Raw genomic sequence first — 15,249 nt, forward strand, 5'->3', positions numbered from 1 at the left:
CTCTGAAATATCCAAATTTTTATTATACGAATTAGCACAAGAACTAAAAAATAAAATACAACTTATGCTACCCTTAAAATACATTCAAATGCCATTAAACTGTTTTAGCGGCATAACTACAGGTGAATCTGTTCATAAAAGTAATATTCACATGCGTAAGTATGAAAAAATAATCAAACTACGGATATGTCCCCAACAAAGGTTTAAAACGAAAAAAAGAATTAATTTGCTTTCACAAACCTTTCCTCCGCAAGCGGTCAATCATATCAATTAAGCGAAAGAATTTTCTCCGTCAGCACCGGCACCATCTGCATCCTCTAGTGATGAGAAATTCAAGAAATGTGCAGGTCGATGTACCTCATGATAGAACTCCCTTGGATTTGATAGCTGAAGCTCGTATTTCATACCTGGATCGTGTCTAACACCTAAAAGGGCAAAATAACTGTATTGTAACTGTAATGGCAATATTTGATCATACAATGTCTATCAAAAGAATTGAACCTGCTTTTCATTTAAAAATTGTATATTTTATTTATTATACTATTTATAATAGTATATTCGTCTCGCGTACACCAACATAGTCCGCCAATGCTTGACATTGACGCATGCACGCAGTGGCGCTCCTTCGACTTTACTTATGTATACTATTTTTCATCTGACAGTCAGTGACAAAGTCAAGCTGTCAATGTGCGTGGCGAAAATTATTACTTTCCACACGGGATGAAGAAAGTTTGTAATGGGTAAAAGTGATGCTTTCGCCATCGAAAATAGTGACGAAAGTACGTACTTCCCACCAGGGGATCACCAAAAATACTTTATTCCATCGCGTTTAAAAATGATGTGTACTAAATCAAATACAACTTGATAAATTATGTAGATACATAATGTACAGGGTAGTTTTTACTCTCATCACCCTGTATCTACAGGATTTTTGGATGACTAGTACCTAGTCGTACGTAGTACAACGAAGGTTAAATGGACAAAGAATTGTAGTTTTGAATGCTCCACTCGAAATCAATTTTATTATTCTAAAATTTGACAGCGTCAGCAGATACGTGAAAAAACTGATTTATGGCAGATTTTTAAATGACTCCTAGTTCAGTCAATATTAATCTGGCAGGAAAAATTAAATAGAAAAGTTGTAGAAAATGACATTCCAAAAAAATGGCATGAGCCATTTCTACAAGGTAACTGTCATTTTTGACATGACACAAACTTGAGTTTTCTTAAATGGCAACCATATTTGATTATGCATTTATTGAATTGAGCGTTTTATTACGATTCCATTGATATATTACATCGTTAGGTTTTTTCGAAAATGAATACTTGCGAATGATTTTTACTTTCTCAATTTAGTAGATCGAAGTTAGCCATGGAAAATAGTATAAGGCAGACAGCAGCCATAGCAACAAATAATAATCACATCTTTCAAATATTTATTGTAAAAATGAAACATCCCAATGAAGAAAAGCGCGACATGAATGAAGCCTACATTTGATGTGATAAAAGGGCTGGACGAGCCTCTGATTACTATTTTGAGAGGGACCTTGACCGTCGTCAGCTGTCCTTGAAAATATGCAAAATATTATATGACAATTTGGGTACTTATAGAAGTTTTACACAGCCAAGAAATGAAGATAATCCAGAATCCACAGATTTCATCCACAGAGATTGCAGCGGATTCCGGGACTTCTCAGAGCACCGTGATGAGAGTTAAAAAAACACAAATTCTATCCGTATAAATTATCAGTATCCCAAACTTTACATCCACGGGATGATGAGCTGCGTCTGAATTTTTTTACATGGTTCAGAAACACATGCCAATAAGACATCCCTTATAACATATTATGGCCTGATGAAACTCCATTTACAGAGTCGTAATGTAATCGACATAATGAACATATTTGGAATCAAACAAATACAGCGTTATCTGCAATGGTTTCAACATGATGGAGCCTTTCCGCAGAAGTTTGCGCAAGTGCGGAATTATCTGGATGAAGAATTTTCTGGCGCTTGGATTGGAAGAAACGGTACTATAATAATATAATAAGCCATAAGGCCACCTCGATCACCGGATCTTTTAGTTTTCGAAACACAGTTTATAAAATTAATGGAAATAAAACCCAAAAATCGGCGATTTTTTCGTTTTTTGAGTAAATAAATGAACGGATTTTTATTTAGTTTTTCCAATAGCAACAACGGTTTAGAGGATGCACAAAAAAACGGTTTTGGCACTTTCTTTGATTATTTAAACAATGTTCCACAGCCGGAAATCTCACGCAAACTATTGTCCCAATATTCTGACATCTTTCCTACCAACTTCCAATATTATTTTACCTACATCCATTTAGCGGGTGAAATAGACTTTAAGGCTGACTGAACTAATGTTTGCTGGTTACGTTTAGTCGGCATCTTTCTGTATTTATTAATTGAGCAATGTGTCCGATACAATGCGACTTCTGCCCTGGTATGTACCTAAACTAATGTAAAACCATGCGTGGGCATCCAGCACGCGTTTTTTTTTTATTTAAACGACAAATACAGTAGGATTTGACGACTTAAAACAAGCAAAAACGAAATCACGATGATCAAAGAACAAAAATCTGTATTGCAAAGTACATGATGCAATGAAAACGTCTTCCAATTTGCTAAAGAAGAATGACTGTGCTAACAAATGTTTTATAACGAACACAGTAAAAGTGTTAGTTACCTACGAAGTACTTGTTCCTTTAAAAGTGTAGCGATCTAAATAATCTGATAACTTCATTTAGAATTGGAATTTGATTGTCAAGAAAGCTAAATCGACTTTGAAAAAACTGATCAACTGCTACAAAAGTTAATCACAAAATTGTCAAGAAACTTACCCATAAAGTTGTAGTTCCAAGGTCCTTGTGATGGAACCATGAAGAACCCTGTAAACCTATCCGAGAGCAACATTTGCACCTTTTCATAATGACTGGGAAGATAGCCTTTGGGATTATTGCCCTTATCAGTGTTTTGCCGACCCCATTCGAAACCGGAAGGTGTCAGCTTGTAGGCCGTTAAGGAGCAAGAACCTAGCAAAAGTAGAAACTTCAGAACTGGCAATTTAAAAATTACTGAAACCCACTAACCGGGTGTGAATGAGCACGTAATTATGATGGTTTTCTCTCCATCCCAAGCGGCGTTATCGGTCATCAATTTGGCGTGCGTGGTTATGTCTTGAGGTGAAAGCTGAGGTAATTCGTTTGGTTGCGTGTGAATCCAGCCTAAAGGCTCCATGTCCTTGAGGAAGGGATGGTTGGGGGGCGTGTTTGGTAAATGTACGGTTTGATGCGTGCCCCATTGGGGTGACAATACCAAGCAACGAAGCTCTTTCACCTGCGGATTGTCTGGGGGACTGACGCCATATAAGAAAGCACAGATCTGAAAACAGATAGATTTTCATAAATATACATATGTAACTATATTTACTGAATAATGTTCTTATCTAATATAGCCAGTACTTTAACTATGAAGTCCAGCTAGATCACTTACCTGCGCGCGTAAATCGGAGATAGTCACGAACTTCTTAAGCACATTCTTTGGCAAAATGTATGTGTACCCAGTTTCCTTTATGTCATCCGAACTAACATAAATATGGTTCGTTCTACGAAAAAAACCAAATTATTAATACCGAATGGTAAAACGTCTTCATAAAATCGCACCTGAGATGCAAATTAGTAGCGGATATAGCCCTAACTCTCCATTCAGTCTTCGAACTAAACGTCTGAGTTTCATAATTACTGGTGGTACTTGTAATAATTTCATCTCCATGTTTATTCACTGTTCTGGTAGTGGTTGCGGTTAGTTGTGACTGTTCTTTAGTTTGCTTCTCGATTTCTGCAATTTGCTGCCGTTGGGCAGACGGAGCGCTGATTTCCATACCCAGAATGATGTCTCGAATTTCCGATTGCGTAAGCGAAGCCACATTAACACTATAAAAAAAATGTGTTCAATTTATGTAAAAATTACGCGCAAATCAACTCACTTATTTTTTTTGCCGTAATCGGCCAGGATAAGGTCTTTAAGCTGAACTTCCACCTTAATCCACTCATCATCGGACAGCGTAGGCCAAATGTGATGCGGTTCCGTAATAGTAGTTTTATCTGGCTTCAAAATAACTTTCGTCCTTTCAGTGTTAACGTGCAATGCTCGCAGAATTAAAATCAGCCTCGAAAATGCCTAGATAATACAACAAAAAACATAAAACAGTGCAAAACTTTTCAAAATTCAAATCTTCAACTTACGGTGTACGAAGAAATTGTTTTCAGCCAATCGTCATACAGATTAAACAGCACCATTTGGGGTTCAGTGGCTTTCAAAATAAGATCTCCGAACTTCTCGATCTTAAGACAGGCTTGGAAAGGCATTTGCAATTCCGAGCCCTTAATTACAATGTTGGGGAAATCGAGAAGATGCACTTCCAAAGGATCCAACATTCCCTTTCTAGTTACAATGATTTGTTTCGGTTGTTCTTCTACTGGCAGTGATCTGATCAAAGCAGCTACTTCTTCAGCCGTTTTCCATTTTGCCAACTGAAATGAGAAAAAACCTTTTAAGCAACAAAATTGAAAAGCCACTAATTCAAAAAACAAGTACGATCCTTTGTGCGGTGATTAAGGCCGTGACTCAAACCGCCTACACCAGATAAAATTATGTTAATTCCAACTTACTTGTCCCAGACGTTTTTGTCCAGCCCATACGGACGTGTGAATGATTTTCAAGAACAGTTGACCGGTTCTAGGATTAAATATAAAAATCGCGCCGTTTATGGGCTTGGTTGTTAAATTTCCTTCGAAAGTCTTGTGAATAGTCACTCGGTACACGTTAGTGTCATCAACGAACCAAATGATTTGGTTCGAGAACAGTTCACCATAATTCTGACTTGACAAATAAGGTTCAGTCGGTTCACTGGAATAGAGTTGCAAGGCTTTACGTATACGTTCTCTCAGTACGTAAAGCGCTGGATTTGCTTTCATAATTTTGGCCATCGCTTGCTGGATCAAGGGTTTGCAACCAGGGAACCAATTTCCATAGGCGCTAAAAATGCAACGACAATATAATTGTGTAAAAAATTCATCTATATAAACATTTACCTGTGTAGATTATATGCCAGGTCGATGGCAATCAAAACACCAGTGGGTGAAGGATAAATGGACATATTATCGGTTGTGTAGTCCAAAAATTTGGCACGAGCATATCGCTCAACATCATGGGAATCGTAATCACCCCATCTTAGTTGCACATCAATCCAGTATTTCTGAGTAGTGGTGTTATCCATGGTATCCCTATAAAAATTGGAAAATTTAAAGAAAAGTCGAAACTTGAAACCTATAAACTCACTTCGTATCAGCTAACAATGATGGTCTAGATACATTCCACTTGTAAGCAGAGAAGAGAAGAATATCTGCACAGGAGGAATTCATTTTGTATGATTTTCTGGGATGAATAGTCTCTTTCTGGACTGTTTCAATTTCTAGCGCGTCCAATTCTTGATCAAATACCTAAATTAACATCAATGAAACACGGATAAATTATATAAAGCCTTAAAATACCTGACAAAGATCCATGACAATTGATTCGTGGACTTTTTGCCACAAGTGAGCCCTGAAGATCTGGATAAGGGAAATCTTCAAAGTGGGTATTTTACCGTGCATGAAAATACCAGTCAAATCCAGTTGCACTTGGAAACCAACATATACGTTGGCTCTGTTGATTGTAGGTGACCACCAAAGGGTGAATCGACGATTGGGGATCTGATTCAAACCGGACCTCTGAGCGTTTGTCAGCTTTTTGTATTTCATAGATTCTTCAAAACCAGATGCTTTTTCCCTAAAATAGATAACACATAAAAAACACTAGGACTTTTCAATCTTTGCAAAGACGTACCAGAAGAGACCCTCCCAAGTAGGGAAATATGTGCCCTTAAATAACGTATGTTCGAGAATACCCTCAACTCCTCCAAGAGCTTGGATCATGTCGGTTCTGTAGTTATTCAAATTCCACAGTTTACCATCGTGACGCTGATGCGTCCACCAGAAGGGGTTCTGTTTCAGGACTTGGTACTGTTTGAATTCAGTTCTGAATAAAAAAGTTCATTAAACCTTGGAAAAAGTCAATAACCTTGATAGCTAACCTGATTCTCCATCCCTTATCGTAAGCCAAAGTATGCCTATCCTTTTGGAACAAAGTATTTATTCGGGGAATTCCTCTATCCCAAGAATCTTCCAAGTCCTCTAGAGTCAACCTCCGATTTTGAGCATTCGCTTCTTGTCTCTTAAGAGCATATTCAGCCCATACTCTTTGTGAATCAATAAATTCAGATTCCCACGGCTGAATGTAACGGTACAAATTGGGAATCAATTGATCTTCATCGTGGCTCATACCTGATCGGAAGTGGGTAATTCCAACGTCGGTTTGTTTCGACCACCTAATTACAATTATCAAATAAAATAGATACAATTGTAAAATAGCACATATATTACCTTAAGTCTGACTGGGGAATAAGAACATGACCCATGGACAACATTCCCAACCCGCCCAGTTCTTTCGGAGTGTAGAACACGACGGGGGGGAACCGACTGGGCATTTTAGAATTAAGACCAATTTTTATTCTGGTTTGAATCTTGTTTTCGCATTTAACTAGAAGATCCAACAGTTCTTGCGTATTTACCACAGCCTCCCTGAAACACTAAATTATTAGCAACTTCACACTCATTTCGAATGTCGAGAAAGAACACAAGGTTTACATGTATTTAAGTAAAAAAATATTGAGATATGCCTACCTGAAATAAGTCATTAGGCCAATCAAAGCCGTATTCCACTTATTCACGATCTTTGTGAAAGTGGTAGATCCGGATGCCATAAGAATTTGCCGAACTCTGTTATGGAATCGGCTCATTGATTCATCATCGACCCTCAAAAAGCACTGAGCCGTCCTTTCTTTGCTTCCTTCATGCTGCAAATTCCAAACTCCATCTCTATGCGTAAATTCCTCATGTTGCGTTCGGCACTTGGGTAAAATTCGGCATTCAAAACCGCTCATGTTAAACAGCAAATTCGGGTTATCTTTGGAGTAAACGCTGACAAAACTATTCTCCCATTGAATCGTGGTGACAGAACGGGGGAGACGATTCTTGATGTCCCAAAACACTGCGCGCCCCCTTTGGAATAATTAAATAGATGCTATCAACTTCCTAACGTACTTTACAAAGCGGAGAAATATTATTATTTTAAATAATACTTACAAATTAACGTCGTGCTTCATCAATCGCATTCTGGCATCTCTGGGCCAACATTTTTTGTTGTTGTAACCCACAATATTTTCATTATTGGGATCAGGATGTTCAGTTAAGTACCTCTGAATAAGATCCTTAGCTTCTTCGGCTGAAAACCTGAAGTACAACAGATCTATCATATGCAGATACGGAAAAATAAGGAAACAAAATAAATTAGATCCCTTGTAAAAAATTCGTGCGCAATTCTTGATTGTAGCGGTTAAATTGCTTTCTGCTTACCTGAAGAACATGTGAATGCGATCAACATATCGGCAATAAAGCCTGATTGGATGACATGTTTCAGCTTGAACATCTTGGAATGTGAGAAAATCGTTGGGCATTTGAGGAGGACCAGCCATTTCACTGGCTCTTTGCAAACCCAGTATTAATAAATCCAACACAAGCCCGTAATACTGAGTAATAAATGAAGCAAATTGCAATCCTACAATGGAAAAATAGACGAAATATGTAAAGCCAATATATGACCTTAATAATACATTTATATTTCGCGCACTTGTAGACTGTGCGAAAAGTGGGGGTCGGCAGTGATTATACGCGAGAGCCTCGCGTGCGTCGACAGCGAGAAGATAGTTAGAACACGTGCACAGATCACAGATCTTATTCAATTATTCTAACTCTCTGTAAAAACTATTGTGGAAGTAAGGACTTTAAATGTTGTTTCTGCTATTTCAGGTAAGCGTTTACCTTTAGCCATGTAACTAGGTTAATTGTAAGCAATTTGCAGACTCGACAAATAAAGAAACTGTTATTTCAGAAACTGAATTGAGTCCTACTTTAACGTCACCATCACCACAGTACAACATTATAAATATTTTAGGAAACATACCTCGTATAATTCCGTAGCTGTTAGTATGGTTCATGTCTTTGTAATGAATAACAACGTTATTCTTAGCTGTCATGTAATCAGCTATGTTGTGATCGACAATCAGACGCAACAATCTATTTAGTAGCGTTAAATCAATTTTTTCGTATAACTTTTCAAATTTAGATTCCAGCAAAACGTTACACTCTCCTTCATTGACCTCCCAAACATCCTGCAAGTTGTTGATTCCTGAAATTAATTAACACATTAAATTTTTGGCAAACAATCTGCCAAAGCTAAAATAAAATAAAGTAGAAATAGTCCATTTGGCTCAAACAGACTTCAGTTAAACTATCCTCTAGTTATCGATTCAATTATTTAAATGAACTTACCTTGACACCATTTGTAGACCAACAACGGTGGAGGTTCTGTATCGGCTGGCTTAATCCATGGAGGGAAAAGCCGCCTCTTATCTGCTTCATACCACAGATACTGGTCTAAATAAGCATCTGTAATTTTTTCGAGAGGCTCGACATCATATACAGGAATTAAGTGACTGTATAAATCCATGAATTCAATTCCAACCTGAAACAATTCCCAGTCAAGCACAAGTTCACAATGCAACAACAACAATACTAACTTCTTTAAAAGCTCTTTGAGTCAACAAATGACGTTTGATTCTTGAAAGGGCTTCATGGGGATTATCATACGCCTGTTCGATAAGTCCCAATTCCTCTCTTTGACTTTGATTCAGCCTAGATTTAACACTGTATGCTTCCTTCAATCTTTCCAGGGCTAATATTAATAGTTTGGTGTCATGTTTATATGAAAGAGGGGGGAAAGGTATAGGCGCAAATCGCCTGGATTCTAGCCAATGAACAGTAGTTGTATATATGGCTACTGCCTCTTCTGGAGAAATGTAAGGACCATCCTAGAAAATTGGACCATGCAGTAAAATAAAGCTTTCAACTCTACCTTTCTTTACACTTTACAACACTTACTTTCAAATAGTTATGTTGTCTTTCTTGTTCGGCTTTTAAGTATAATCTGGTCAGTCTTCCCAAATTCTTCTTGCAAACGGTCTTATCAACTGTGGCGCCTCTTCGAATCCTTTCTCTGTTGTAATGCGCCGTGTTGGTCCACCAATCGGCTTTCATTTTAACGTAACGCAAGATCATGTTTTCGATTGGAATTGGCAGACCAGGAACCTGCAGAATTACATGGAAGAATGTGAATTAATCTGCAGTTAGTGTGATGTAAAGTGTTTACCTTCCATGGAGTATTTGCCTTCCAGCACCTCCAAGCTTCAGACAGATGTTGCAAAATTGTCCGGGCTTTATTTTGCTTTATACCTTCAGGCATCATATCAACAATATCGTGCATTACGGACGCACGCAACTCCAAATCGAAGTGGGATTCAACACGTTGTTTTGTAACGGTTTTTGCGACGCCTGTAACCAGTAAATTAATTAGGCTGGAAAATCCAACTTGACGCGGTGATGGGCATTGCGTGTCTTAATGATCCCGAGAGCTATATGGACGGTAGTATAACTACCAGTAGGAACTTCCAAGTCGAACAGATCAACGGAGAAAGACAAGAACATATGCTTATGGGACACCCTGTATATGTAATGAATCAAACTTACCTTTGGAATGACGCCCCTCAAACTGCCGAGAGAGCAGATTTCCCAGCCATCTCTCCAACAATGGAGTGATACCGCGCATAAAGAAAAGCCACACTCTCCATCCAGGAGCCCAAAATCCACATCCTGGTCCCTTGCCAACCGGTCCCTATCATCCACATAGAATAAGATTATGCTATTAAACAAAGAGCAAGCAGTACTAACCGTGTTAAATCGATAGTAGATTAAATGTTTCAAGTCCTTGCACATCCTAATCTGTCTCATCAGTTTATACTTGTAACGATACATTCCAGTAAGTTGACCAACATGGGCGAAGATGTATTGAAGGCCGTCAGCCAATTGGAATGCGTCGACATTATTGAGACGATATTGAACGTGAGAGTCAATAATCAACTTGGTGAGTCTCAAAATTTCTCGACACAAGTGGAAGGCTAAAACATTGAAGCAAATTAGCTGCGAGTAAACAGTGGCAGATCAAAAACTATTACCATTTCCAAACCGTGACTTCTTTCTTTCCTTTGTAGTCAGAGTTTTTACAGGTTTCAAGTTAAAATTATAGTCCAAATGAAGATAGTTCAAATTTTTTCTATGAATCAACAAGTTGAGCATATTATAGCCCTGTCTGCATACTTGAAGACCTGCTTCAACCCAGTCCAGAGTGGTTGTTTGGAAGAATTTAGTGGATTTAAAGGACCTAAACAGATATCGTTTTTTCTGCGGTTTGGGAGCTCTATGCTTCAAAGCATTCAAAACGTAATATTTCAGCAATTTCTGGTAGCTGACACGCACTTTAACAGGCTGTCCAGGTGGACAGTGTTCCATGTACCATGATTTTACCAATGGAACATCTATGGCCCTTCTAGTACGTCCTGGAAATTAAGCAAAACTCCTTAAAATTAACTATGTATTCTCTCCAATCTGAAAATTACCTGATCTCATATTAAAAGGCCTCGGAGCCCACAACAACGCAATGCCATTGGCCGTATTGTCGGTGTAAAGTGGCGTTTCTTGCAGAAACGCTTGTACCGTTTCTGGCAAAATAAATTCTTCCTCATCGTCTGGAAGGGGTTCCAAACTCTTGACGGCATGTCTATGCGAAATCGGATTTATCAACGGGTCAAAATAGAAAGCTGGCAAATCCGGATCTTCAGTTTTGATGTAGACAACGTTGGGAGCACGATACCTATAATTAGTTATTCAGTGAAAGGTGAAGGTTTAAAAAGCTTATTTTGTGCAGGCTAATTAATAGCTTTAGAAAAATGTAAGTGGTTTATCAGCTCTTTCATTGTGAATCTTTCAAATAAAAGACATATCGTCCACATTAATTTATTTTTCACAATGCCTCCATTACAACTATAAATAAAGACGAAATGGAGAGCAGGTGTGAATCATGCTAATATAGACTAAGACAACATTAAAAGCTTACCAGGATAAGTGGACGAAATGGGGCATATTATTGTATAAATACGGAAACGCTATTCTGTATTCGGTTCGAATGGGTTGCCTGATGATGATTTTATTAATATCATTAAATTCGTTCCAGTCCTCGTCCCTAAAAATTAATTTAGTATTTCACTGAAAAAATATTTTTTTATTATAATTATAAACTCACGCTGTATTCATATCTTTGATAAGAGGCTCAAATTTGGGACCACCAGGTATGGCCATATTCAACGCTTTAGCAGTGAAGAAGCTTTTCGTATCAAACAAGTAAAAGTAGTTGTTATCAACTAAATCCGTCAGCAATTGGTTGGCTAAACGATATAAAGTTGCCATCATGGGTAGAGACAAGTTCCACTTGCGGTAAGTTGACCCATTGACGTATTTAGAGCCCACCTGGAAAACCACATGATTGCAATTTGCTTGCTATTTAACCATGTCAGTTATGGTGTCTTACCAAGGGTTTGTGGTCATAAAACCACTTAGCAATAGCATAATCTTCATCTTGATCTAACTCGATTTGAATAGCTTCTAGAGGCTCCACGTCTAATACGTTATCAGCGTAATCCAAAGGAGGTTCTTCGTCGTCGAAAGGAGGAAATCGCATTCTTTTAAAGTGGCGACGATCCCGTTTTTCCCTCCTCATCATAATCCACATAGTTCTAAAAACCAGACATAGTCAGTTACTTACTACAGAGGCAATATTTGTCTCCTTACCCCCATTGAGCAATGTAAACTGGCTCAATCACCCAAGGAATTTCATTAACAAACGTAATAGCGCCCGTTATGTGGTATAAAACTTTCACATCCCGTATCTGTTCCCATGGCATAGGCATGTTTTCCAGCAGCTTCATCACCGCATGTGGCATATATTTGAGAGCACTGAAACATTTTCAAGTAAAAATAAGTCTCAATATGAAAATGATTACGTAATACCCCAAATAAACACGTTTATCATGTCTGTATTTACGACTGCTCATGTCGCCATGATCTCTGATAATCTTCCGAATATGCTCCGGCGGCATGTCCTCCTTTTGCGCCTCAATAAATCCCAATTTCCTTTTATCGGCAAAACGCTTCGACTGCAGTTGGTGCCATTTTTGGGCTATGAAATTTAAAGCAACGATAGATACCTCCGGGTTTCAATATCTTCAAAGTGAATTACCTTTTTCCTGTAATTTATCTTCAGTCATAATATCCGGCTTGGGATGCGGAGGGGGCATCTGTTGTTGCATAGCATGAGCATGAGCTTGAGCTGCTGCAGCCTGAGCTTGAGCATGAGCAGCAGCCAGTTGTTGCTGAGCCATCATCTGGGCCCATGGGTTTGGACCCAGTAAATACGGTGGCATGGACATGTTGTCCGTAGTTTTTCGAACTGAAAAAACGACTATTGATAATCCATTATTGCTCAATTAAGTAGATAAATCAATGGCAAAAACGGGTCCATAAAGCTCATATGAGGGCGGTCCGATAAGTACTTAGCCTACAAAAAAAACCGAAAATTTTGAAGATTTATTTTTTAACATAGTCTCTTTTTCATTCGATTCACTTGGCCTAGCGATGTTCCAACTTCCTTAACCCGGCTGAGAAATACGTTTTCTCGAGGTATGCAATGTAGGTCTCCGTGGTGGCAATGACCTCCTCATTCGACTGAAATTTCTGCCCGTCGAATGGCTTTTTCAAGCTTGGAAACAAAAGGAAGTCGCACGGGGCCAAACCTGGAGAATACGGTGGGGCAGCAGTTCGTTTTCAATTCGACCATTTGGCCCTTGCGACGGCGGAGGTGTGGGCCGGTGTGATCTCAAGGTGGACGAGCCCTTTTTTTGCCAAATGGGGCCGTTTTTTCTGCAATTTGACGTCGAATCGGCCCAATATATCGATATAGTAGAGCTTTGTGATCGTTTTTTCCTTCTCCGGGTAGCCGATGTAGATCAAGCTTGTGAATCCCAGAAAACGGTGGCCATCACCTTTCTAATCGATAGAAGAGAATGCCTTCTTCGGAGCACGTTCGTCGGGTAAAGTCCACTGTTTCGACTGTCTTTGTGTACCAGTGGATCCATGTTTCATCGACGGTCACAAAACGACGCAGAAACTCTTTTGGATTGCGCGTAAACAGCGTCAAACGCTGCTCTGAAGTGGTGCCACGGTTTCGCTTGTTGTCCGGAGTTAGCACAGCTTTCTTTCTCATGCCCAAAATTTCATGTAGGATATGACCCACGCGGTCTTTTGAGATGCCTACTTGAGATAACCAATTTTTGACAGTCGCTATAGAAGAAGTTTAATTTTACTTCGTGATTTTACTTCCAGAAACAAGAATCGAATCACCGACCGATATTTTTTTCCATTTTTCAAAAACACGATTTTTATTGCGATAGTAGCACCATTGGGCGGTGAGGCTAGGTACTTATCGGACGGCCCTCGTATGTCGATGTTTAGAAAGACTACGATTTCTTTCAGATTTATTATCAGAAGTAATTTCAATTTTTCGGTTTGGAGAATGAGACTTGAATTGAAAAAATCAAATTGTTTAAAATGTCTCAATTCTATACGATATTCATTGCAAAAATTAAACGAGGTAAGGACACGTCGACTTTCTGACCCGAAATAGCCAACAAAGAGTTTAATTTTCAGCGGACTTTAAACAATTTTAACTGTTAACTGGTGATAACTATTACACAAATTGAGAAAATTTATGTTACATGTACTATTAAGCTAAAAAAGTACACATTGAAAACTCGATTTCGGGCAAATGTGCATAAAGTTCATAAGACTGTGTTCAATATTTTTGAGAAAGCTCAAATTTGCTCACAGTAGGTACCTACCCAAGTACCGCACGATTTTCATTGCAAAAAAAAGCGAGAAATTAATAAAAGGCTTGAAATAAATTAAAGAACCACAAGGCACCTACATCGCCAAATAAACAAATTCACATTTGTGCAAAAACACTTATATGGCGAGAAGAAAAAATACCCGCAAGATGGAAGGAAAGTATTATCGTGCCCTCCTATTAACTAACTCCTATTTTTTTAGTACGGTTGGATGGTTGTTCCAGGGCAAGTCTAGTTTTGTTAACTTATCTCAAAGCAAGAACTAATTTACTGAATCTCATAAATCTGTTGAGTAATACCAACAGTGACCCATGAAAATATACTATTTGTACACAGAATAGTAGACCAACTACTCCCTCGACATGTCTTAAACATTTGCAGGTTTGTTAAAGGCACTAGTAGCACCAAAACCAATAATTAATTTTTATTTAGACAAAGTACTAGTTTTAGTCCGACCAGCATTTTAAGCCGACTTTACGAACTGTGCTAGCTTAACTCATTTCATTCATTGACATGTATAAAGTTGCGTTTTTTTCAAGTTGGGCAAGACTGAAGGGCCCCCTTTCTGCTACCATGTTCCGTCCCATAGAGAACAGTCCAACATGGTACGCCAAATGATATTTTTAAATGTATAAATCGAATTTTGCAAGTGGTGTATCGAGGATGTTCGAAGTAATTAATAGATGTACGATTTGCATGTATTCGAAATAAGAGCCTCAATATGATCATCAAAATTTTCCATGAAGTGTTGAGCACACTTTTTAGGTTAAAAAAATGGAACCGACAACTGCAGAGTAATAAAACGATATACATACCGGCCTACTTGTTGAAAATGTTTGCCCTTTTGGGCATCACACTATTGTAATAACTATTAACACTTTACTGCTTTATATATTTTCATTCGCTTCAACACGTAGCAGCTAGGAAAAATAAAGCGGATAAATACAAGCCACAAGCTAACCTAGCACCATAGATAAAGACGAGTACGAGTTGGCATTTGGGGTTAGATTTATTATGGTGACGCCTTATCTTGAACAATGTATCTGATGACGTCAGTGAAGCTATATTCTTTTTTGTCAACTTAAATTATTATATGATATTTATTATTTTTCCATTATATTCAAGATTCCCCTATTTTCAAAGGTGGAATCAAACCACACGCTTCATTATATACACACACTATATTACAAATATACATCTTCTTTGATGGGATTTTC

At 38.3% G+C, this 15,249-nt stretch overlaps 1 protein-coding gene across 1 annotated transcript; it reads right to left on the bottom strand.

Moving 5' to 3' along the window:
* Positions 1 to 15,011, bottom strand: LOC109536128 (pre-mRNA-processing-splicing factor 8). The gene is made up of 33 exons (XM_019902210.2): positions 14,848 to 15,011; positions 12,370 to 12,579; positions 12,141 to 12,309; positions 11,922 to 12,086; positions 11,662 to 11,866; positions 11,377 to 11,600; positions 11,191 to 11,316; positions 10,694 to 10,947; positions 10,253 to 10,633; positions 9,969 to 10,195; positions 9,768 to 9,912; positions 9,391 to 9,572; positions 9,123 to 9,329; positions 8,762 to 9,052; positions 8,514 to 8,706; positions 8,146 to 8,370; positions 7,539 to 7,740; positions 7,269 to 7,415; positions 6,807 to 7,184; positions 6,507 to 6,704; positions 6,158 to 6,451; positions 5,911 to 6,102; positions 5,577 to 5,853; positions 5,365 to 5,525; positions 5,118 to 5,309; positions 4,695 to 5,061; positions 4,269 to 4,556; positions 4,010 to 4,203; positions 3,687 to 3,956; positions 3,517 to 3,628; positions 3,114 to 3,405; positions 2,865 to 3,056; positions 1 to 425 (listed from the first exon to the last, which is right to left on the bottom strand). The coding sequence occupies exons 2-33, from the start codon at positions 12,557 to 12,559 to the stop codon at positions 271 to 273; spliced, it is 7,095 nt and encodes a 2,364-aa protein (XP_019757769.2). The 5' UTR covers positions 12,560 to 12,579; positions 14,848 to 15,011; the 3' UTR covers positions 1 to 270.
* Positions 15,012 to 15,249: the final 238 nt, after the last annotated feature.

Source organism: Dendroctonus ponderosae, unplaced genomic scaffold (genome assembly GCF_020466585.1).
Source record: "Dendroctonus ponderosae isolate FM_Combo_2020 unplaced genomic scaffold, Dpon_F_20191213v2 Dpon_F_20191213_8, whole genome shotgun sequence".
NCBI lineage: Eukaryota > Metazoa > Arthropoda > Insecta > Coleoptera > Curculionidae > Dendroctonus > Dendroctonus ponderosae.

Coding starts and splice junctions, on each gene's coding strand:
- LOC109536128 (XM_019902210.2), bottom strand. CDS start 12,559: ATGTCCATGCCACCGTATTTACTGGGTCCAAACCCATGGGCCCAGATG. Junction 5,310..5,364: donor TCATTGTTAGCTGATACGAA/GTGAGTTTATAG, acceptor CAATTTTTATAG/GGATACCATGGATAACACCA. Junction 3,057..3,113: donor TACGTGCTCATTCACACCCG/GTTAGTGGGTTT, acceptor TACTTTTGCTAG/GTTCTTGCTCCTTAACGGCC.